This window comes from Anas acuta, chromosome 14, assembly GCF_963932015.1.
Source record: "Anas acuta chromosome 14, bAnaAcu1.1, whole genome shotgun sequence".
NCBI lineage: Eukaryota > Metazoa > Chordata > Aves > Anseriformes > Anatidae > Anas > Anas acuta.
The window spans coordinates 19,936,062-19,959,702 of record NC_088992.1 but is presented as its reverse complement, the minus strand read 5'-3'; the positions used below and the strand labels follow the sequence as shown (position 1 = coordinate 19,959,702).

General features: G+C 43.3%; 1 protein-coding gene across 2 annotated transcripts in view; it reads left to right on the top strand.

The window, feature by feature from the left end:
- The window catches only part of HTR4 (5-hydroxytryptamine receptor 4), a 136,163-nt gene extending 112,522 nt beyond the window's left edge, over window positions 1–23,641 (top strand). The window contains exons 7-8 of one of the 2 annotated variants that reach the window (XR_011101281.1): window positions 19,575–19,755; window positions 20,795–23,641. Coding sequence is in view for 1 of the 2 variants with exons in the window: in XM_068697733.1 (XP_068553834.1) it covers window positions 20,795–20,882 (88 nt within the window). In the remaining variant the exon portion in view is untranslated. The remainder of the gene's footprint in view (window positions 1–19,574; window positions 19,756–20,794) is intronic. The other variant, XM_068697733.1, reaches the window with a different exon arrangement.

Below are 23,641 nucleotides of genomic sequence, written 5' to 3'. Positions count from 1 at the left end.
TGTCATAGCTCTTTGAATGGTACTGCCATATGTACCGGAAAACCAGCATTTATGCTTGTGAGGGCTTGGGGCCAGCTGGATTTTCTCCCCATTTGGATGAAGTCAGTTCCTGAAGTATGAATGAAAGCTGCATGCTGCTTTAGAGTAATTCCCTCCTCAGTGCCTGTTTTTGAGTCTCCAAGGATCATCGTGTTCCCACCTGGCTCCCAACCAGCAAAACTCAAGTGTCCTGCACGTGGAGAGATCGCTGTTGCATCTAAACCTCCCTGCTCAGTTCAAGGAGCAGCAGAAAGTTCATGGAAATCAGTCAGGCTCTGTGTGTTTTTCTTTAGGAAGTGCTGTGCTTTTCCCTTAAAACGTGTTTGCCTGTGTGTGTGGTATGTCTGTACAGGGGGAGAGAAAGTGTTCATCTTAATCAGCTGTCAGGAGTCGTACACCCACCCTGGTGGCCAGTGCAGTTCCCACTGGGTTCTCTTCCATTTGTATGGCTGCAGCAATAACAGCCAGTGCAGCAAAGGGACAGAGGCACAACAACAAGGAGGCACAAACGAAAACCCCACAGTGTTCATTTTTTGCTGACTCGGCAAGGAAGGGGGAGAAGCAATCGGCTTTGGGCTTTGCTGAGAGAAGGCACCAGCATGGCCCTGCCAAGCAGGAGGTGGGAAGGAAATGTCCTGTTTGCAGTGAGGCCATCCCAAAGCCCAGGGTCTGGCGCTGCGCAGGCTGTGTGCTCACACGAGGGCTCACTCTGTAACAGGTTTCCTGGCAGTCTGTCTGTGCTGGGAGGTGGTTAGGATATAACCCCATGGGGACAGAAGTGCAGGTGGAAGCAGCTTGCAAGAAATGTTTATGGAGCAAGAGCGAATCTGTAAACCCATCTGGATGCTGGCCAAACCTTTTGGCTGATGAAAGCCAGATTATCTCTGTTTAATATTAACCTGAATTCTACTTCAGAAGAACCTACAGAGATCTGAGAGCCACAGAACCAGGCACTGTGTTTCTGATTCTGTGTGTATACCAGCAATAGATTATGATGAGACAACTGACAAGTCCAGGCATTTGTAATAAACACGCAGTTTACTTAGCCACCCGTTTAGAGACATATTCTAAGACCTAATTAATTTTTCAGTTGCTGGATTAAACTACTGTGTAAAACATCCCATCAAACAGAGAACATTATATGGTATGCTACACTAATTAAATAAAGAGATGACTGAGCTTGAGAGATGCCCGCAACACTTAATGAGGATTAATTAAGCAACATGATTTACAGCTGGAGAAGATGAAACTGAGCAGTTCAAAACTGGCTAGACAAAGCAGCTGTGACCCGCTCAATTCATGAAGGCACGTACCGGGAACACGCTGTTCAGTGGCACTGCTATAGCAGCCTCACCAGCCAAGTTTATTTAATTAGGAGGTTGCATATAGCCCCAGAACACACCCATTTTTTGGCCAAACACATACATACCTATAAACCAGCTAGAAGTTAAGACTTTGGCAGCTGGAGACTTGAAGCACAGATAAAGTGCTGCCAAAACACATACAAAATTTCCTTTACAAGCCCTCCCTGGGACAGCAGCTAGATTAGCTTTTCCTTAATTTCTCTGATCTTTTCCTCTGATAGTAGCACAGTTTATCTGTGTGACAGAATTATTACACCCCAGGCATGCCAGCTGTATGAAAGGGCTGGAAGAAATTAACGTTTCTTGGCCTATTCAGAATGAAGAGAGTTCAATTGATCAGTGTCATCAGTTCTCACTTCAGGAGAGAAATCCCATGGAATCACTCCCATAAAAAGAAAGCAAGATGCTTAGCTGTTCTCAGCCAAACTAAATAAAGCAAAAAGAAGCTTGAGTTTTTTTATTTTTATTTTTTCCCAGGAGCTGGGGAATCTCTATCCAGAAATCCCCATTTAATCTGTGGCAATGTCACACCTTTTGCAACACCTCTTGCAGAACATGTGCTCAGGGCATGCCCACGTCCCAGGCAGAAATTTGCAGCTATTTCTTGTGTGTCCCCATATTATTTTTTTAATTTATTTTTCTCAGCTTGTAGTATTGCAATCCTAATGCCTATATAATACATTATCTGACTACATAGTCTCTGTAAATATTTTATTTCTCAGCCCTGACAGTCTTGTTTTTTAAGAACAGCTTTTTCCCTAAGCCATGTGTCCTCCTGAATCATGTGGCTGCTGTCTCCGTACCACAGTGTTCTGGTTTTGTGTCTCCATAGCTTGTTCATAGCCACAAAGTCTGAAATTCCCACAGCAGTTAGGCAGCAATATATTACCAAGTGTTGTAGCTTTTAGACTGTTGTTAGTCACTGTGAGATCTTGCTTAGTGGTTTTCAATCACTCCAAAGCTGGAAAGCTCAGTGAGAAAAACACTTTGCTACAACACAGGCAGCTGGAATTGCTTCAGTGCTGGTAACTGAATTGCTCTCTGGCTGTGCATGAGGTGACTGGAGGCCATCTGGAGCCACCAGAAAGAAATTCCTAGTTTCCCTGATGTGATTGGTATGATTGTGCACAAAACTTTGTGATGATCTGGCTGCTTTGAACGCCTGCTCTGACAAGTCAGGTAGCTCCCGGCTGTTCCAAGGGGAAGTCACGCCTGGCTGCTTTGGAGGTGCTGGGGGAGCTGGGGAAAGCAGACAGATGAGGGACAGAAGCGGGTTCAATAAGACAAGTATGAAAATGTCAGCTGTGGGGCTGTTTCTGAGCTATTGACAAGGACAAATCCAAGTACTGTTACTTTTTGAGAATGGACAAGGAGCCAGGTTACAGGTAATGTCATTCAGCAGAAAATACAGAAGAAAATGTTGTTGAGCATCTGACTGTTACTTAGGTGAGAAGGTCACATTACTGCCCCATCTCTTGGGTCAGTGTCTTCCGCATCCCAAATTCTTCACATTATTGCATCTTTACATATAACAGGGATGTTTGGGAACTTTTAAGTTCATTGCTATCTGTGGTTGAAATCACACTTCTCAAACATGCTTGTTAGCCAAGGATGTGGTAATGTCCTCCCCAGCTAATACTAGGTTCAGCTATTAGCTTTAAGATAGCTCAGTTTTGGATAGAAAACAGTAGTGTAATTCAGAGATCCAAAAGTAAATATTTGTTCATTTATATACAAGAAATTACAAGCACAAGCAAAGGGCTCAGAGGCGCAACGTCAGATAGCCACGTACTCTGGCAAAATCAGACACCTTTGTTCTAGAATAAATCATTTCACTTTAGAAATAATTAGTACTGTCAGACCATTCTAAGAAGCAACAGAAGTGCAAGCTAATGATTTAAGATGAGCATTGATAAAAAAATAAAGAACAAATGTCTGCAAAGGAGGGCAATTCTCTTATTATTTCTAAGGGCTACTACACTTTCACATTTTTATAAAAAGAGAGATGAGTTTACGTAAAAAGGGGGCAAATCCTTGTATTTTATACATGTGTAGGTATCTTGCTAATAATGCAGGAGTGTGATATTTTACTAAGTTAGTAGGCAAAGTGCAACTTAGATTAGCCTCAATGTAATGCAAAGAATTGTAGGTACAAAATCAGGTTTACTTCTTAACAGGATGGACAGGAGACTGCTGCAGTTGAACCAAAACTTAAGTCAGTTGCATTTGAAGCCTGCTGGCTAAAATGCAATTTTCTGTTCCATTTGATACATATATCATTGCTTCGCTTTTCCTCCAGAATGGGAACAAACATAAATCTGAGCAACATTTATTTACTAAGGCAGAGGCTAAGGCAGGGATTTATAGAATATGTCACCTCCTCTGAAGCAGAAAATACAGAGGCCCAGAAGCAGCCAAGGAAGGGGCTATCACAATCTTCAGAAGTCTGAACTTATTAGTTTGCTTTTGCACTTTGAATTTGAAGGCAGTATATAAAGCAATGTATGGGAAGGGAGTGCTGGTTTTATGAGCCATGGTGAAATACGTCTGTAGAAGGACTAAAAGACATCAAAAGTAGCCCAGTGTTAACAGCAGGCATATGCAAAATAAGCACACAGGAGCATAAAATGCAGAGAAACACAATGAGTGCTACTCCACCTGCTTGCTCCAGTGCTCAGAAAAGCTACGGCACAGGGGGTCAGGGATGTGCCTGAGTTATAGCCCAACATGTGATCATGGTCCTCTGGACATCAGGACTGGGGAATGGGGACCTCCACTGAGAGGCTCATTATGGGAGGGGGAACAAAAGCATTTTGGTTAGCCCCATTTAGGAAAAACAGTTCTGCCTGAAGGCACCAACCTCCAAGGCAGAACATTCAGGTACTTTTGCCATGGTGGCCAACAGCGCAAGAAGGCACAACCTGAGCTCACAAAAAAAAGGGATTAGCAGTCCTTATCTGAACTCATGGCTGTGTTTGACTGCTGGAGCAGCATTTTCTTTTTAAGCACCCTCCTTCAGTTGGGGAACCCTCCAGACAGCAGCAGCCTCGGGAGCCCCTTTAGTTAGGAAGAGGGGCAGAGCACAGCTGACATGAGCGGATGTCTTCAGAGAAAAAAACTTCAAGGACATGGTCAAGAAACTGCCCAGCAAAGCAAGCCTGACCAACACAATCTTCCTGGCTCAGCCTAAAGGACTTAAAACTGCATAAACTGAGGAAAAGCACACATCGGGTTTTGCTGACATAATGTCTGTTTTTGGTTTTTGGTTTTAAACATTCTTTGTTTAAATAAGAAACTGTATTTCTTCTGCTGGATAGACTATAAAGAAATTTCTTAAGTACGCTGTTAGCAATTCTCATGTAGATAGACATGCCATTTGTAGACCAAAAGGAGATTTTGCAGCTGAGGCTGGTTGGGATGTCCTCTCTTCTTTCCTGGCAGCTGTACTTGCATATTTGTGACTGTTTTTTTGTTTTGTTTTGTTTTGTTTTGTTTTTTGTTTTTTTTTTTGATAAACGACTTCTGCTGCAGAGAATGTTTGTGCCTGTGCTGAGAAATGATAAGGTTTTGAAAAAGCTGGTCTTGCAGAGTAGAATTTGCCAGTTACAAGATTTGGTGACTTTTGGCTTATCTGTGCTATCTGAAGTAAATCAGTCTCTTTACTCTAAATCTGTATGATATTTAAAGCATGCAATGTACATTTCCACAACACAAATGGCAAATATATTTATTATCTGTCTTGAGAGTTAACATTCAGCTTTAGGTACCACATACTGTTGTAAATGCAATTACAGCTATGTGACCTGCATGTCAATGAAAACATATATGCCACAGACTGATTCCAGCAAACTCCAGAACTTCACAGACACTTAAAGGACTTGGCTGAGTCAATTTAAAGGCTCAATATTCATAAAATATTTCTGGATTATCTTCTACCAGCATTTCACTTTATGTCAAACAGAATAAATATCTAGTTTCACCTGAAGATTAATTTCTCCATTTTGTATTTCTGTAATAAAACTGTAAACTTAATCATGACAGGAGGGGAAGGAATATAACTTTACCAATAATTATTGTATGTGTTTCTCCCAGCTGGTCACCAGGTATTTTGATTGCACTCGTTACCTCCTCCTATGACCAAAATCAATACTCAGATCAATACAGATCTTAATTGTTGTGCTCCAATCTACAAGGAATTTGTGTTCCCCTCCAAAGGGTTTGCCTGGAGTTTTTTATTAAACCCACAAGAGAATAAACCTGTGAGCATGCTCCCCAGTTTCCTGGGTTCCCCCCACACTCCCAAAAGCATTAGAAATTATTTGCAGCTATGCTCTTTCCTCCTTAGACTTTAGCCTCTCCTGATACTTGGAAAAGAGTCCTCGAGCATGATGTATTCAAATGTTCATACTGAGCTTGACATCTTTTCTTTAGGACATCTTCAGGAAAGCTGATTTCTGCTTGCTGTGATGCTCAGATTAAATTTTTTCCTTAGGTCCTTCTTGCATACAGAAGTTCATAGAGCCCCTGAACTTGGAGGGGAGCAGTGGCTGGCATCGCTGGTATGACATCCTCACTAGCAGATGTCCAGGAACAGTCCTGTTGAGATTGGAAAGGCTATCATATAACAGACTATCATCACAGGATGGTTGGGGATATAGTTAACAGAAAATGGGGACTTAGCAACCTCTGAATCATACTGAAACAAAGAAGCCATCAAAGGCAGCTCCTGTCCTCCTCAGCACACTCCTGAAGACAATCTAACCTAGCTGTGAAATAGCTGTTGGCAGGGAAAGAGGATGAGCAAACGAAGCATCATATTGCTGAAGAACAACAATGGAACAAATAGACAGCCACCGAGCAACATGTACTTATTGGCTTGTTGGGGGATCAGTTTTAATAAAGCTAAAAATGAGGAGCACTTTTCTGTGAAAGTGATGCAGTGGATTAATGCTTGGGAGTAGGGCGTATATAGGGAGGGCAGGGATGGGCAACACAGGTTTCTGCTGTCCTTACTGCACTGAGGAAAAAGAGTGTTCATTTATCAAACCAAGACTGTATGGAGGAGAATATGGAGATTTTACTCAAATTAAGCACCCACTTCGAATGTCACCATCTGTGGTATGACATTTAATCTTAATAACATACTTACAAAATAAACTAGTTATGAGCACAGCTTAAAATTTTGTCATGTTAATTTATTAATATTTTTTTGTGTGTGTGATATGACGTGTGAAGTTTTACAAATTCATGCCCAGAAGGCTATGAAAGAGAAGTAGCCTAAAGACAGGAATGTGCAAGTTAATGCACATCATAGAAATAACCAAAAAAGTGGCAACTCCCATTCAACAACAACAACAACAACATCTTAAGGAGGAAGAAGAATGGCAATTTCCCATTCAACACAACATGGTAAAAAATGTTCATGGTGAAAAATGACAGGCCACAGGGAAGGACACTACTCTTAGACTGAAGTGACCAAGGAGGACAATCAGAGCTCTTGCTATCTGACCTGTCCTTCGCCAGCAGTAGGATAGGTGGCAGAGAAAAGGCAGGAGCTACTTTGGCCAAAAAAAACTTGACCTTAAGCTAGTGAGACTTGCTACAATTTAACATAAAATAATGTAAATAATAGTTGAGATGTTAAGGACACCAGTAAGGATCTTTATCATTAATTATTATCCTAATACTGTGTTTTGTTATTTAATTTTTGTGTTATTTTTCCATTACCAGAAAATATGAATTTCAGATCTTACCATCAGGTGCTTTAAGATATGGTCAGCTCCCTAACACATTTTTCAGGATACCCAGAGATTACTAGGACACACAACCCAGACATTGCACAGGCATGTGTGTGAAGCAGCTCTGCAGAACGCAGACAAAGATGCTATGTCCCCCGGTGACTAGAAAGCTTACTGGCAGGCAGTGGAGTAGGAGGGAACATGCATGAGCCCCAGATGCTGTGAAGGAGTTTGTGACAGTTTGCTGTTCAGAAAGGAACTTATGCTACTAACATTAACTAGGTGCATATGCTAGACTTTTGTTATAAAACATGCAATTCTTTCTAAAAACACTTGTTTTGACACAAAAAAGTTTTGACACAAAAGAAGTGTGCTTTTACACACAGAAAACAGACGTGAAATGATTAAGAATTTTTTGTCAGAAGATTTCAGAAAACTGCTATTGTCATTTGTCACTGGACATTTTCACTGTGGAAAAGCCACCCGTTTCCCAGATAGTTGCAATTCTAACACCATTGCATATGTTAGAGCCTGACGAACAACTGACTCTTTTGCCCAAAAAGTGGTTGTCTCTCACCATCAGTCATAAAAAAAGCATCGGGTGCTTAAAGACAGGGGGAATAAATCCAGCCCTAAGTTAGTGCTGGGGCTCATGGATGCTGGTCTGTGGTACACTTGAAAATTGTGAAGTTCCCCATTGCACAAGGAAATAACTGCAACTGCTTTTGCCACTCACTCATTCCATGTCTTTGACAAATAGCTTGTGTTTTTCTCCAGCTGATGAAAAATCTAATTATGCTAGTTGTGAGACCTCCACTTATATAAAAAATAAACCACGTTCATTATCATCCATTTGAATTTTCTTAATTGATCCTGCTTGTACTTGAGTAATTGAAACACCTTACTTAAAAAGCAGAAGCCTATCATGAGCTATCCCATCTTCAGGCAGTTGTAAATCGCTCCTAATGTGATGCTGTATATTTCTGACATAAGTGAGCACTTCCAAGTACTTTCCTAATTATCAGATTTAGGCGTCTTATGAATGTCATATTAATTATGGTGCAAAAATGAACTGTAGGCCAAAATCTGCAGATAATCAGAATATGTAATGCAGTGACAAAGTTAACATTAATGAGAAAGAAATGGTAATACAGACTTAATGTGAGAAAAGGGGGAAAGTGCCCACCTTCTGCAGCATGGCATTGAATGGTGCCTCTCATCGGCTTACTTTTTTCCCCTGTTGTTTATAAGTAGAAAATGGTCTTAGATGACTGAACTGGAAAGCTCCTTTGTTGATTTATAAGTTAGCTTAGTTTCTGTCTTTCAGTGCCCAACCTCCTGTTTCTCTTGTGGATATATCAACTATGATAACATTAAGGATTTACAAAGATGTGATGAAAGAAGTCAAAATCTCTGGACTGACTTGGTCATCTTGGTTGCTGAGTGGATCCCATGCTTTTGATCACCAGCTGTTGACACGCTTCTGTCCATGATGTCTGAAGTCCAAGGCCCTTTGCTAAGGTTCTAAGGAGTCAAGTCCAGTTGGAGGCCAGTCACTAGTGGCATCCCCCAGGGCTCGGTGCTGAGGCCGGTCCTCTTTAATATCTTTATCAATGATCTGGACGAGGGCATTGAGTGCACCCTCAGTAAGTTTGCAGATGACACCAAGCTATGCGCATGTGTCGATCTGCTCGAGGGTAGGAAAGCTCTGCAGGAGGATCTGGATAGGCTGCACCGATGGGCTGAGGTCAACTGCATGAAGTTCAACAAGGCCAAGTGCCGGGTCCTGCACCTGGGGCGCAATAACCCCAAGCAGAGCTACAGGCTGGGAGATGAGTGGTTGGAGAGCTGCCAGGCAGAGAAGGACCTGGGAGTGATGGTGGACAGTCGGCTGAATATGAGCCAGCAGTGTGCTCAGGTGGCCACGAAGGCCAACAGCATCCTGGCTTGCATAAGAAACAGTGTGGCCAGCAGGGCTAGGGAGGTGATCGTCCCCCTGTACTCGGCTCTGGTGAGGCCGCACCTCGAGTACTGTGTTCAGTTTTGGGCCCCTCGCTACCAGAAGGACATTGAGGTGCTTGAGCGGGTCCAGAGAAGGGCGACGAAGCTGGTGAGGGGCCTGGAGAACAAATCCTACGAGGAGCGGCTGAGGGAGCTGGGCTTGTTCAGCCTGGAGAAGAGGAGGCTCAGGGGCGACCTTATTGCTCTCTATAGGTACCTTAAAGGAGGCTGTAGAGAGGTGGGGGTTGGTGTGTTCTCCCACGTGCCTGGTGACAGGACGAGGGGGAATGGGCTTATGTTGCGCCAGGGGAGTTTTAGGCTGGATCTTAGGAAGAACTTCTTTACTGAAAGGGTTGTTAGACATTGGAACGGGCTGCCCAGGGAAGTGTTTGAGTCACCATCCCTGGAGGTCTTTAAAAGACGTTTAGATGTAGAGCTTAGCGATATGGTTTAGTGGGGACTGTTAGTGTTAGGTCAGAGGTTGGACTCGATGATCTTGAGGTCTCTTCCAACCTAGAAATTCTGTGATTCTGTGAAGGTTGAGCTGAATGTCCTGCAATGGAAAATAGGGAAACAGATAAACATCATTCAAGTCAAGTGTCTGAAGGACAGAAACATAAGAAGACTGAGAAAAGGAAAAGCTTTAAGCTGGCAGAGAGGACAAACAATTAAAGTGACTACCAGCAAAGCCAATGATGAGGTCTATTGGCACATGGAGTAGTCTTTGCAGAGAGCCACTGCAGAAACACCCTTTGGATGGACAGTTAGTCTGGATAAACTAATGACCGGTGGTACAATTCTGTATCAGCAGAGGGGTGGTCTGAGGTAGCCAGTTGTCTCTGTCCTGTCATTAATGTCTCATTTGGACCTGTTAGGGTGAGGAAGAGGCCCCAGGTGCCTGGGGTTCTTCCTGGCAATGCCTCTGTCATCCCCTGGCTCACTCTAACAGGAGATCCAAAGCTGCTTCTCCAGTTTGTCCCAGCGGCTCTAAGCAAAAAAGAAAACAGCTTTATTTTTAAACTATTGCACCATAAGCTGACATTTTGCCATCGTCAATCTCAGCCACCAAGGTGAGAGGGGCAAGGAAGGGCCTTGTGTCGTCTCCCTGTTTCAGCACTGCAATGATGCTCAGCACCTGAAGCTGTGTGGGGAGAGCTGGGGGGACCCTGGCAGCTCTCCAGGCCTGGGCAGAGAGGAGCAGTGAGGCTCAGCTGGCCCACACGTCCCTCCCATGTAGTTTTCCATGTGGGGAGCTTGAGGTTCTCACCCTCCCACCCGGGAGGAGGTGGGATAGGAACTGCTCGTTCTTCCAGCAAGGGGAGGGTGAGATTCATTCAGGATGTGCCGGAGGAACACAGCAGCTATTGTTCTAATGGGATCAAAACTGCTAATGGTATAATGAGGCGGATTATTTTTAAAGTGAGCTTTGTGGTTTGAAAGCTGCCACATTTGACAGCTCAGGAAGGCACCTGCTGATGCATGAAAGGTAAAATGCAATGAGGCCACAGGAGCAGAGGGGTAACAGCAACAAGTTCATCATCTCCCTGGGAAACAGAAACTTCGTTCTCAGCTTCTAATTTCTTTTCTTTCTTGGTTTCACTGTTTTTTTGGGTAAGACTGACAGAAGAGAACAACTTTGACAGCAGTGACAGTATGGTTTGGATATGCGATTATTTGATTTATAGAAGGTCTACATGAGCCCTGTTGGCTCATGTCCAAAAGGCAACCAAGCCATCAGCAGGTGCTCAAGGAGGGGATCTGGTGATCTTCTCCCAAAGCATTAACTTCCTTCATGTGACCCTGCTTTATGGCAAATGATTTAACCCAGTCAGCTGCTTGCTCTGCTAAAGGTTTGGTTGCATAAGACAAGTGCTAGGAAATGCACAGACCAACTGATGTACCACCACACAGACACAGTCACTCAAGGGATCGCATCCTGCATTTCTCTCTTCGTTAGGTTTCACATAGTCATTGTTTGCTCTTCATACTTGAAAAGTTATTAAAACCTCAGGCATATTTTAGCAACACCCACGTTACAATCAATAACTGGTCAACAGTGTCAAACATCGGATGAACACTCAGAGCAATCTCCACCAAAGGCAATGGAGAATAAATCTGTTTGGTGGCAGTCAGGGCCAGCACATGTTGCCTGGCCTGTCTCGATGGCTCCCCTTGTCTGAAACCATGTCTCATAAAACTGGGATGGGGAGGCCATCAGTGGTGAGCACTGCTTCAGGGCCAGCAGAAGACAGGATAGCTGCTGGTGGTGGCTCTGCACACAGGTGGGGCTGCAGCGCTGCCATCAACAAATGAAAGAGGCAGTTGCTAAAAGGCACAGAGGAAAGGTGGAATCTAATTACTGCAGTGAGAAACTGGAAGTGCCAAGCCAAACGCAGTCATTGTTTTGTTTCTGTTTTGATAGCCTGAGAACATCATTACTGTCAGCGAGCCAGAGGTAGGATATTCCCAGCCTCTGAGGGTGTGAAGGATTTAGTGGAAGAAAGAAGTTCTCCAGTAGATAAAACACCTTTCCTACAGCTGTAGGTTGTTCTGGTCTGGAAAGTGTTTCTGACACTTTTAAATTGAAATGAATTTGTTTTGTGTAAGTGATTAAATGTGGCTGCCGTAGCACCACAGACCTGAACCAAGCTATGATTTAGTTGCACCAGACACTATTCGTATCTGAAATGACACAAAGTTTGTTCCAAAATGGCGAAAATCTAAATACAAAGCATACAAAGGAAGTAGTATTGCCTCTATTTCACCCACAGTAGAACGAGGCCCAGAGAAATTGCATGATTTGCCCACAAACAAACAGGAATTGTTGGAAAGCCACCTCTGCAGCCTGGAGCTGTCCTGAGACCCAGGCAATTTTCTGTAAGCAAGCTCTTAAAATAGATCACTGATGAACTTAGCAGATCTTTCTTGTTATTAGCAAGTGTTTAGTATTGGTCTGTTTGCTTAGCATTAAAATACCTGTAGTCATCTTCCTGATTTTAACTTTTGATGTCTATCAAGAATATAAGTATTATCCAAAGGGGTTATTATTCTGTACAAAAATGAGATTTTATGACATCATGGAAAAGATTTCAGCTGGTAGCCAGAGATAATGAGATATAAAAACATGTTCCTTCAGCCCTGTTTTTTTATTGAATTTGACTTCTTTGCTTCTTCAGCTTCTTTGCTGACCTGTGCCTTGGCTGACTCAGGCCAGGCTCCTAATTAGTTATCTTCCTTAATCAATCTTTATCCAATATATTTCCTATGCCAAGTGAAGGGTTGTGTTTAGCAAGCTACCAGAGAGACCAAAATGATTTTCCTCCATTCATGGAAGAAGTCTTTTGAGCAAAAGAGCAGTGTGCTGGGATTAGCCGTCAAAGCTAAAGTAGCTTAAATGGGTTCCTCTAATTTTTCATAGACCAAATCCTTTAATAGAGCCAGGCAATAAAAGGAATTAAAAAGGAAGATGTAATGAACAGTTGCTGTTCCAGGGAAACAAACTGATTGGGTCAAATTCAATGAATGTTTTCAGCTGGATATAAAGAAAAGGAAACAAGATCCTTAAGTATTTTGGCATTTTATTTCAAAATCACACTTCAGTTTACTATTTGCCTGCACTTTCCAAAGAAGTTAAACGTCCTCCTTAATATATATATATACATATATATGCTTCTATCGTAAACACAAAAGTAAATGAACTGGAGGATATTTTGGCCTAGTTTTGCCAGAAAATATTTTGAAGCATTTGTATTGTACATCAAACCAGAGCAGCAGTGCCTGTGTGTTGGTAGGGTCACAGAGCATAATACACGTTATTTGCACACCTCCACTTCTGGAGATGAGAACACCCCGGTGCAGCTCCTGCAACTTGCCCAGAGCTGTCTGGGAATGCCCTGACCCATGTTGGATGGAGGTGCTCTGGGAACACACCCTTGGACTGCAGGTCCTGAGAGCAAGTGGGAGCCAGGGCTGCTCCTTAAAAATAAGAGAACAGGCAGCTTCAGCAAAGGAAAACATCCATAAAGAATGATGGAAAAAAGGAAAAAGAAAGGTGAGAAACAAACATATTGATCAATGCTTTCTTTGTTTGTTTGTTTGTTTGTTTTGTTTGTTTTTGTTTTGTTTTGGTGACTTGTCAGATGCAAAAAAGTCTTTTTTTTTTTTTTTTTTTTTTCCCAGGGGTATATTTCTCTCATTTAAAGGCTTTGCTTACTTGGAGAACTGACTGCTAATTTTAAATCTGAGGAGACATGCAGAAGTCTTACAAATGAGAGGCTGGATTATGTGGGCTGGAGACAGCTGTTTTTAAAACCTCTAACTGAAATTTAGGAGAGAATTATGAGTGCTTAATTCCAGCTCACGAGGTCTAAACAGCATTATTTGATTTAATGATAATTAAGATATTCAGTATAACTGCTCAAGAGTGGAAAAAAATAAACACATGTCAAGAGATAGAGACAAATTTGTATTTATGTTTGCCTACCAAGGACTTTAAAATCAACATTGCTGTCAGATCTATCTAAATAATTTAGCAATCCAAACATTTTCCTGACATTGGATTTTCACCGTTCAGCTACACTTGGAAAATCGAACCTTTGGTGATATCTGCCTGGATTTTACCTGTGTTTTGCCAAGGGATTGCATCACCTGTGAAGAGCAACGGTCCCCTGGCAGCTGCCCCTCTTCATTAGAAAAAAAAAAAAAAAAAAAATAGGAAGACTAGGACAGACCAACTATGCTTTCAAATTTGGGTAGGACATTTTAAGAATTTAGGGATATGTTCTCTTTGGGGATAGACTGAGGTTACTTGAGAGAAATCCCCTGACTGGGTGGGCTTTACATCCCAACAAAGTAGGTCCCTTCCAGCATCTGAGCAGAAGACACTGGAGGCACAGGAGGGTCACTGCTGTAAGGCTAGTTGCAGAGTATGGATTTCATTTTCCTCACCACATTACTGTGCTTTCTTGGTCCTGGCCGTCAAAGGACAACTGTGCATGGTCATCTCTTTCTCTGCCAGAGCTGCACTAGGTGATTTAGCACCATCTAGCCAGTCCCTTTGCTCAGACAATCATACCAAACCCTCACAGGCTCTGCAGGCTGTCAGCTGGCAATGAAGAGAAATACCCGAGGAGGAGAAGATGGAGATGCTCGTCTGCCATGCAGACCAACTCAGCTCCCAAACAGAGCACAAAGCCAGCTGTAAGGACAGCTTCAGCCTCCCATGATATCCTCCAGTCTGAAATCTTGCTTCCTGCAGCAGCCTGGGTGGGAGCCCAGAAAGTCTCCACATGCAGCTCTGCAGAGAAAAAGGACCTGTCTGAGAGTTGAGGCGGTTCCCCTAGAGCAGCTCCCATTCTGTTTTCCCCATCTGTGCTTTCTGTATTTCTCTCTGACTCATCCCTGGGGGGACAGACAGACATCAGGATGTCCCAGGCAGGTGCAGGGCAGGACCCACCTTCAGCAAGCTCACTTTCACTAATGGGCTGCAGGTCATCACCGCAGGGAGGTGATACACAACCAGCTTAAAGCTTGTTAGGAAAACTGTTAAGAAATCTTACAAGTACCTTGCTTGTCTTAGAAACAGGAAGAAATGAAAAGCTCACAGAGAAACAATGGAGCTATTCACCCTGAAAGCGTTAGTGGTATTGCTAGTTTTACAGCACTGAATATGAAATCAATTTAAGTTGTTCAGCAATATTGATACATGTTAACAAAAAAACAGGATGAGCTTGTCGTTTTTTGCTCCTGTTCACCGCAAGAAATGTAGAGAGTGGGTGTGGGAGAGTTGTTCTTATCCTGCGGTGATGGTTTTCTACTGATGGCTGAATGTGGAAGTCCAATTTGGTGGCTGGAACCGTGAGTCACTCAGCCCTGAGATTAGAGTACTGGCAAGCTTTTCATGTCATGGCCTCTACGAAGCTGGTAATTGTGTGAGAGGGGCAATTCTCCACTGACCTTTTAAAAATTAAATACGCAGCTGTATTAAAATCAAATGTTTAATGACAATACATTTTATTTGGATCACATAGATTATTATTATTTTTTCAACAGAAAATTGAAGTGAAACAATATATTTTGTTCACATTTCATTTTGACATATTTTGTGTATTAGGGGTTTAAAAATATATACTTTTGCCTCTTTCAAAGAAAATCTTCACAGTTTAAAAGAGCAAATTCCAGAAATTCTTGGATTTTATGTTCATTTTTCTCAGCTTTCTGAATGTTTCTCAAGATTGCCCAGTTTTCCAGAATGTCAAAAGCATCTTCTCAGGGAGCAAATACCACTATCATTAGTACCCTCAGCTCCTGTATTCCTGGAGGGCACTCCGGTGCCACAGGCATATTTAGTGCTGCTGTACTAAAACGCATGCTCTGTGTTTCTTCCTCACCCACTGAGATTCAGGATGGTCCACACCACCTTTCCTGGATCCTTCTGTCAGAGGCAAACTGAAACTGCACCGCCCCTACCCACATTTCTGTCCTCTACAGGCAATGATTTACTTTGGTTGGTGACTGCCAGAAAATACAGAATTAAAAGACTGTTTTCTACCTGTTCCTGAAATGGGAATAAAGTAGGCAGATGCATCGCTGTCTGGAAAAACTAACAGTCATCTTAAGCTGTTCTCTCTTTCCCTTTCTTTTATAGAGCATTTATGAATTATGTTGTTTGCATTTATAATCATGGGGCCGAACAGATGGTGGGAGGCTTATTTCAGAACGATGTGTTCATTAAAATAACCTGCTCTGGTCTGCCAAGCGATGGTTAACTGTAATCCCCATTTGATATTGAAGAGAGTTATTTATTCTTTCTCTATAAGTCCATCTGAAAGAAATGGAGCTTTGAGATACGGGCCCTATATTGAGCATAAAGCTACAACAATGGTGCTGTAGATATTCCAGATGGGGAAGTATTGAAGAGTTTTGCAGCTGTGACAGAAAGAAAAGGGGATGGAAAGAGAAACCATAGACCAAGAGGGATTTTGTATCTAAGAAAAGTTTCAATTCTTTATTCAGTTTGGAAGCTCAATTCCACTAAAATTTGGCTACAGGCAGCTTCCATCTATGCCCAGACTCTCTATGGTCCTAGGTGAATGTTAAGTCCCATGAACATAAGGTTCAATGATGGCAGCTTTCATTATTAAAAATGGAAATATCTGCTCAGGCAAGATAGTCTTCACAGTTTATCACAGAGCAGAACTAAAGCCAGAAGGAATGGGAAAGTAGTGGGAAAGTTGTGTTCACTGAGAGTGAACATGAAATATTAGTGTTTTCCAGCTTGCTCAGTAAACATCTTTTCATGGGAGCTGTCTGGGAAGGTGTTAGAGAAGCAGCTCCTCTTCTGAGATGCCACCTGGTGGCAATCAACATCTCGGGTTGCTCATCAGGAATGGTGGGCACCCAGGGCAGTGCAAGAGCAGAGGACCTGCCGCAGCTGTGGTGCCTCCTGTGGACAGCACCACTCTCGTAGACTTTGCCCTGGGACCCCTGCAACCAAATCCTGTTACCAAAAAGTTTCCTGGAATCCTCAGGGAGTTTCCAGTTGTAAATGCAGGGGAAAAAAGTATTTCAAAATATTTCATTTGGAGTGTTGGCAATCAACAACTTACAAAAGGAAAAAATGAAAGACAGAGACAGGCAGATAGGTGCTCCCTCATACTGAATTGCCAGGAATACAGCAGTTAAATCAGTCACCCTGGTAAAAAGCAGAGAAAGGCCTTGGATATGATATAGAGTCTGCTCTTTCTTTCTTTTTCTTTTTTCTTCTTTTTTTCCCCTCACCTTATAAGAAGTTGTAGACTTGATCCAGATCAGAAACAGGAAGAATATGCTATGAAAACTTTTGGAGAATGGGAAAAGATGCTGCAGATACAGTGCTCATCAGCTCTTGGTAGAGTTCGTGCCCATACTTCATGGCCATTGTGTCGCCATCTGAGTCCTGAGCTACCCCGGCAGTGCTGACACCAGTTTAGGAGTACAACCCATATGCCTGCTTCTGTACCAGTGTTCCCCTCCCTGTGTCCCCTCTGCCTGGTGAGGACACGTCCTTCGTCCTGCAGGACAAAGGGCATGGGGAGCAGGCAGTCACCAGCTCCCAGAACCCACTGCCACCCCTGGTCCTGCTGCAAAACCTTACCTGAGTCCCCAGTAAACATCAGGACAACAGCAACCACCTTCTGCCAGCTCAGAAGTGGAAGCAATTAATCATGTAAAGAGATGTGCTGGGAAAGGACTGCTGAACAGAGAGCAGAGACAGCTGTGCACCTACAGCAGGTTTGTGTGGGCTCCCTCCATTAATCTGCCTCCAGCCCAGCTGAGAGCTTTGCCATGCTTGGACAGTTGTGGGCATTTATTTTTGTCAATATTTTTTTCTCCACTGTTATTATGGCTCACTAGGTAAAATTATTTCTCCTGGCCAAGGTTAAAGGGAGAGAGGCAAAAAGCTAAGCTAATTTGTTCACAGGCTTTGGAAAGTGCAGGAGATTCTGCCACACAAGTCCTTTAGCCCATCAATGAGAGAGCTCCAGCTAGGAAGGGCTGTCTTTTCTCCCTCATTATCAGTTTATTTGTTATTAATGAGCAGCATCTACTGATGTGCTCCAGCCCTTGCAGTTCTGGTACATGTCCAGGCCCCATGACCTTTGCAGCACCCAGCAGGATGAACGACCTACAGGCCATAGGCACAGGGAGCCCAAGGAAGAATGGAGGTGGGTGCTCAGAGCAAGGATGATGGTGAAATGCAGGGGTCAGGCACAGCTCACAGACAGATGTCCCGGGGCTCAAAGGGCTGAAGAACTGCACAGGGGCTTCTGCTGGCACAGAAGAGCCATGGGTAACCTGTGTAGGCAGCTTCACACCAGTGTTGCATGCATGAAGGGTAGGTAGGAGGCATTCCTGGCAGAGAGCAGATGCCTTCCTATTCCTGGCCGTTCCCCACTGTCCAAACAACCCCAGGCACCGACCCCAGGCAGAACGAGGCTGTGCACTCTGACAGCAGGATGGTACACACACCTCGGGGTGCTGCTTTCCCCTCTCCTGGCTCATCCTGCACCCAAGGGCATGGATGCAATTTCTGGCCTGAGGCAGGAGCCCTGCCCCACATTGCATTACCTCTGAGACAGGCGTGATGCCGGGTGGCAGAGCAGGACTTGGTAGAGGTGGTGACTCTTGCATTACAGCTGGGAAAGCCAAAACCCAGCATTTGTTTGGCTTCTTTAATTAATGGTACAAGTTGGTGCAGGGGACAGACCTGCAGGCAACACAAGTGGGAAGGTTACAAAGCACCGCTGCATCCCGTTGGTATTTTCTCCCCAGCTTTTACTGGGTTCCCTGAATAACACTCGGGCTTCTTGTTCTGGTCACGGGCCTACAGAAAGTAAAACCTCATGGCTTCCCTCTGCTATACTGCAAGTTAATCCAACCAGTTAGCTAAAGAGCCCACTGGATTGTCAGAAACAGCAGGAGATGCAAATGCAATTCTCTCCAAATTGATCATCATCACAATTAAAGTACCATTTGCCAAGTGTGTGACTAGCCTGCAGCAGGGCCCCTTTTATGGGCTGTAACACCTTTTCATTCTTGGGCTCCACTGCTGGGTGGTGTTTAGGATCTGAGTGGAGCTGCAGGTGACAGTAGTGACATTGTGCCTCACCTCGGGGGAAGGCAGAGGGTGTAGGCAGTGTGGGATGCTGCTTGTACCTGAGCCTGGAAGCTGAACATGCCAGTGTGTACACATCCTGTAAAGGAACTCATTATAGGCAGGAGGCTGATCAACTAATTTACTGCAGATAATTTATTTAATGCATTTAAACCTTTTATTATATTTTTTTTTCTCCTGCTTGCAGATTATGGCTTCCTCAGATGTATTCCTTGCTCTTACTCAAACCTAGTTTACAAATTTCTCTTGAAACATTGAGCCCACGCATGCAGGGGTTGAGTGTTGTTGTCTCTTTGTGGTCAGTGATATAAATCCTGTGGTGTGAGGCTCTCAGCTGGGCAAGGCACACGTTGGGAGCTTGTGGAGGTCAGGCACAAGTGAGTTTCAGCTGCCACTGTTCTTTCTCTTCAAAACTTGCTTTCCATTGATATCGATGCCTGAAAAATTGATTGTGTTTTCAGAGTGGATTAAGTAAGACACAGTGGTGTGAAAAAAAGCAGGGCTGCTCTAAACCTGTCCTGGATCAGACACTAAACCCATGGTATGTGGTAGGTTGCTTTAACCTTTTAGATGAAAGGAGAAATCACCATATGTCTGAACAAACCTGGTCCAATACAAACCCACCAGTAGAAGATTCCTTTTACGGTTTCCTGGAGATGCTGGTAAGATTTTGGTAGGAAATCATGCAGAGCAAGGCTATCACAGCTGCAGCGTAGCTTTCGCACCCTGCATAAAAATGCTCTTTCCTCCTCTCCTACCCATCCTCTTTCCCCACAGGGTAAACAGCTGGAGGTGTTGATCTAACTACAGAGTCTTCAGGCAAACTGTGCCACGAGAGACGCTGGGACACCCTAATGACTTCTCTTTAGCTTAATGCATCTTTGTAACAAACGGCACCACCTGCTAAATTGCTGAACTTGCACAACTGTTTTCTGACTCCTGCAGAAGAAGAAGAAAGGTTTGGCTCTTTGGATATCCTGTATGAAGTCAGCTTTCAGTGCCTGTCTGTCATGCTTCTGAGCAAGCTGTGAGTTGCTCCAAAACATGTCTGCCCTGTTCACAGAGCGAGGGGTCTCCTGGCTCTCATCATCTCCGTCACCACCGCTTACAGCAGGGATTTTGCCAGCCTCAAGGTCTGGTGGCCTGCCTTGCCCAGTGTGCTATGTCTGACTTGGTAGATGGAACAAAATCCTGTTAAGACTTGTATGCTTCATGGTCAGAGTTTCTATTCAGTGTTAGATGCAAAATGTCTTTTCCTGTTTCTTACATTGATTCTGTACCTTGTTTTGGAGAACCAGCACATTTTTGGAAAGCTTTAGGATCATTACGTAAAGTGATGAAGTACTATGTAAAGATGTTTCAATGGATATATCTGCATATACAGTGACCTGTATTAAGTCAGCTAAACCTGACAGTGTTGAAAATATTAGAGGGCAAATTCCCCTGCGAATATTCACCAGGACAAATTTGGAGAGGCAGTGGATTTTATATCCCGACTTTCATTTTGAGTCCATGGCTGTCTACTGTAATGAGCAGATACATCACTTGTAGGATATCCAGACCATTTACTTCAGGCATCTCACCAGCGTTTTAAGCACCTTACTTTAGGAGCCTAACTCCCAAGTATACTCAATAGAGATTCGTGCAGTTTAATAATGCCAAGTAACTTGATATCATAGTATTCATTTTTGAATATGTATACAATAAGGAGTGCTGGACCTCTTTTTTTTTTTTTTTTTTTTTCCTTAGTTCTTTGGTCTGGTTTCTTCCCATTACCAGCTACGCCTTAGAGACATGGAAACCAAGAGGTTCTTGTCTGAATCATGAAGATTATTTTTCCTGTCATGGGGCAAAGTGGGCCTTCACATTTGCTTAATGTGGTATTTGGATATTTGGAAGATATTGTAAGACATGATTCTAGGTTTTCAAGAACTCATTTTATGTAAGCCTGTCTTTCTAACTAGCACTGAGAAATCTTTATGTTTTTCCATTCCCAGGTACACTGTCTTACATAACGGACATCATCAGGAACAGGAGAAGCTTCCCATCCACAATGACCCAGAATCCCAAGAGTCCTGTTTCTAGTCACAGACCTAGAAGAGGAATGGCTCAGCTGGAGGAACAGATTCTTTTTAGAGTACCCAAGGGATTCCCAGGCAGCAGGACTTTATGAAACCCTATTCATCTGCAATGTCACCATGCCTCCTGCACTGCCATTGTGCAAACTCCCAGCCACAAGCACACAGATCCATGGGGACAAGGGAAGGCAACTGAGCAGAAGGGATCTCTGCATCCACAAGGCTGGTGGGACTACATGACTGTGGCATGGCCTTACTCCAGGTGGGAGAATATTTCTGTTGGTGTGAAGAAACACCACCAATACCAACCACCCGGTACAGGGACTCCTGGTACTCCTTTCCAGGGGCGGTCTCTATAAGCCACCTCTCTGTCCTCAGACAGCAAGATCTGAAAGAGCTCTGGCCTGAAGCCCCAACCTTATGTGAGACATCACTTGCTTTGTCTGCCTGCCTGTGACCGGATGCTGTCTGGATAAAAAACAGCACTTCATTTTCTTCGCCCAAACAGGAGGAAGTATTTCCCTTTCGATTATCGTTACTGGTGAAAGGGAGCTGCTGATTCACCCTGCCCTGCAGAGCTTTCTTTGTAAATGCTTTAACTGTGCTTCCTGGTCATGCTACCTGATGGGAGATTCACAGGGTGTACATAGTGCCTGACAAGCTGCAGTGGGACCTACAGAGACATTTCACAGCTAACAGCAGGTCCCATTTGCTGGAAGGCAGAGGCCACCCTCTGCTATTCAGAGGCCCATGGTTTGGAAGTGACCCCCCCAACCCCAACAAGCTGCCAGCGCTGCCCTCACCTGAGCAAACTGTGGGCATTCTTACCAGAAGAAAGGTTCATCAAGAGACAGAGACAGTCTGTGATAGATCACTAAGTGCCATCCTGAAAAATACACCATCCAAGAAACTTTTCTAGCTGTGTCAGGAAGACAGACTCCTACTCATGTTTTCCATCTTTATTTTTCTGTTTGTTTCTGTTCTCTTCCAGATGAGGCAAGAAGTTTCAAAACTTTAAAATATCACCATATGCACATCTGTTTGCTAAAATCTCAGTCCCAAAGCTGCTTCCTGCATGAAAATGTTGCTATGTTCCTTGTGAGCTACTTCCAGTTTTGCATATAAATACTAGGCAAGGCTGTAGACTTCACAACTTTGGAAAAATGAATTTTATGCAGTGGGAAATATGCAGGATCAAGACTACATGCCTCTATCTTATTTAGTTGAAGATCTAACCCAGAGATGCCACCCTGAGCCTAGAAGATAATATTGTACTTTGTTATATTGTGCAGTCCTGTACAGACATTTTTAATGTAAAAAGAAAAGGTGACATTATTTATTATTATTTTTTATCAGGAATGCGTGGGTTTTGTTCATTAAAAGCTTCTAGACCTGGGAGCTTAACATTATATATATTATTTAGTAATGTTTCTGTTGCTATGTGACAGGTATTTACTGTAAACAAACAAATCCTGCCTTGAACACAAATGTTGCTCAGTAGGAAAAAAAAATGTGCATGATGGCTGCTCTGCCGTGGTGTCAGACTTCTTCAAAATACTTTTTCCACACTAAATTGTCACCAATACTTTCACATCATTTTCCTTTGGGATTCAGAAGAACAGTGGGCAGAAAAGCCCTGGTTAGAGGAAGCCAGACACTCACTAACATAGAAAATCTCAGGCTCTTAGAAAAAGACTATGGATGTTTGTGGCCATGTTGATAGGGAGAGGAGAAGTTATTAGAAAAGAGATGCTGAGAACCAGTAGGTGCCACTTCCAGGGTCATTGTTAGGAACAGTTCTGCAGTGACCCGTTTTCACCGGGCTGTGTTTCCAAAAGATCTGTGTCAGTTCAACCCTATTGTTAACACTAAAACACCGGTGGGTGAATAAGTAAGGCAGTCTTAAAAGTTTTGGAAAAAAATGCTTCCAAGGCAGCTTCAGCACTACGGTCTGCACCTTGGTGGAACTGTTCACACAAGCTCTGTCTGGATTTGGGTATGCAAAACTGCAGAACAGGTTGTCTTGGCTTCACCCCAAATGCCAAATTTCTTAATCCTAGAGCAGCTTTTCTCTGTCCCCATTAAAAGGCATCGAATTATTGGTGGGAGGTTTCTCTGAACTATATGAAATCAACTGCATGGGGATGCAATAGCAATGGTGGCCTTTGTTTCTGTTGTTGTCCCTGAAACATTGTTCTCTCCTATATTTTAGTGTGCTTTAGTAATATATTCTTCTTAATTTAAAATTAACTTCTCAACACTAAGTTTTATTCATTGGCAATGTTTAGAAGGCTCTGTCAACGGGAGCAGTAGCTCACTAGCCAGAATGGTCAACAGCTCTAACTTAAAATAAATAAATAAAAATTCAATTCTTAACACCATATTTGAATAAAGTACCAAACACCACTGTCCATGTTCTGTCACACCTCTGGCTAACAGCTGGTTGGACTCAGTAAACCTGTCATGAGCCACACAGCAGCTCCTGCTTAATACGTCAATGATCTCAGCAATGCTCCTGTGAGCCCAGAAATGACTTTGTCCATCAACATTAACAGCATTTCTGTATTTCTGCAGAAAAGAGGCGAAGAGGCTGTCTCATGGAAAGACCCAGTACTTTATGTCCTTCCTTTGCTAGAGGTACCTGCTCCTGCAGCCTCCAAGTTCATTTTCCCATTGGCCATTCTGGCTAGTGGTTTCAGAGCCTCTGCCTGTGCTGAATGATGTGTAATGCATTGGCTGGTTCTAAAAATAAAAAGGTCTTCTCTA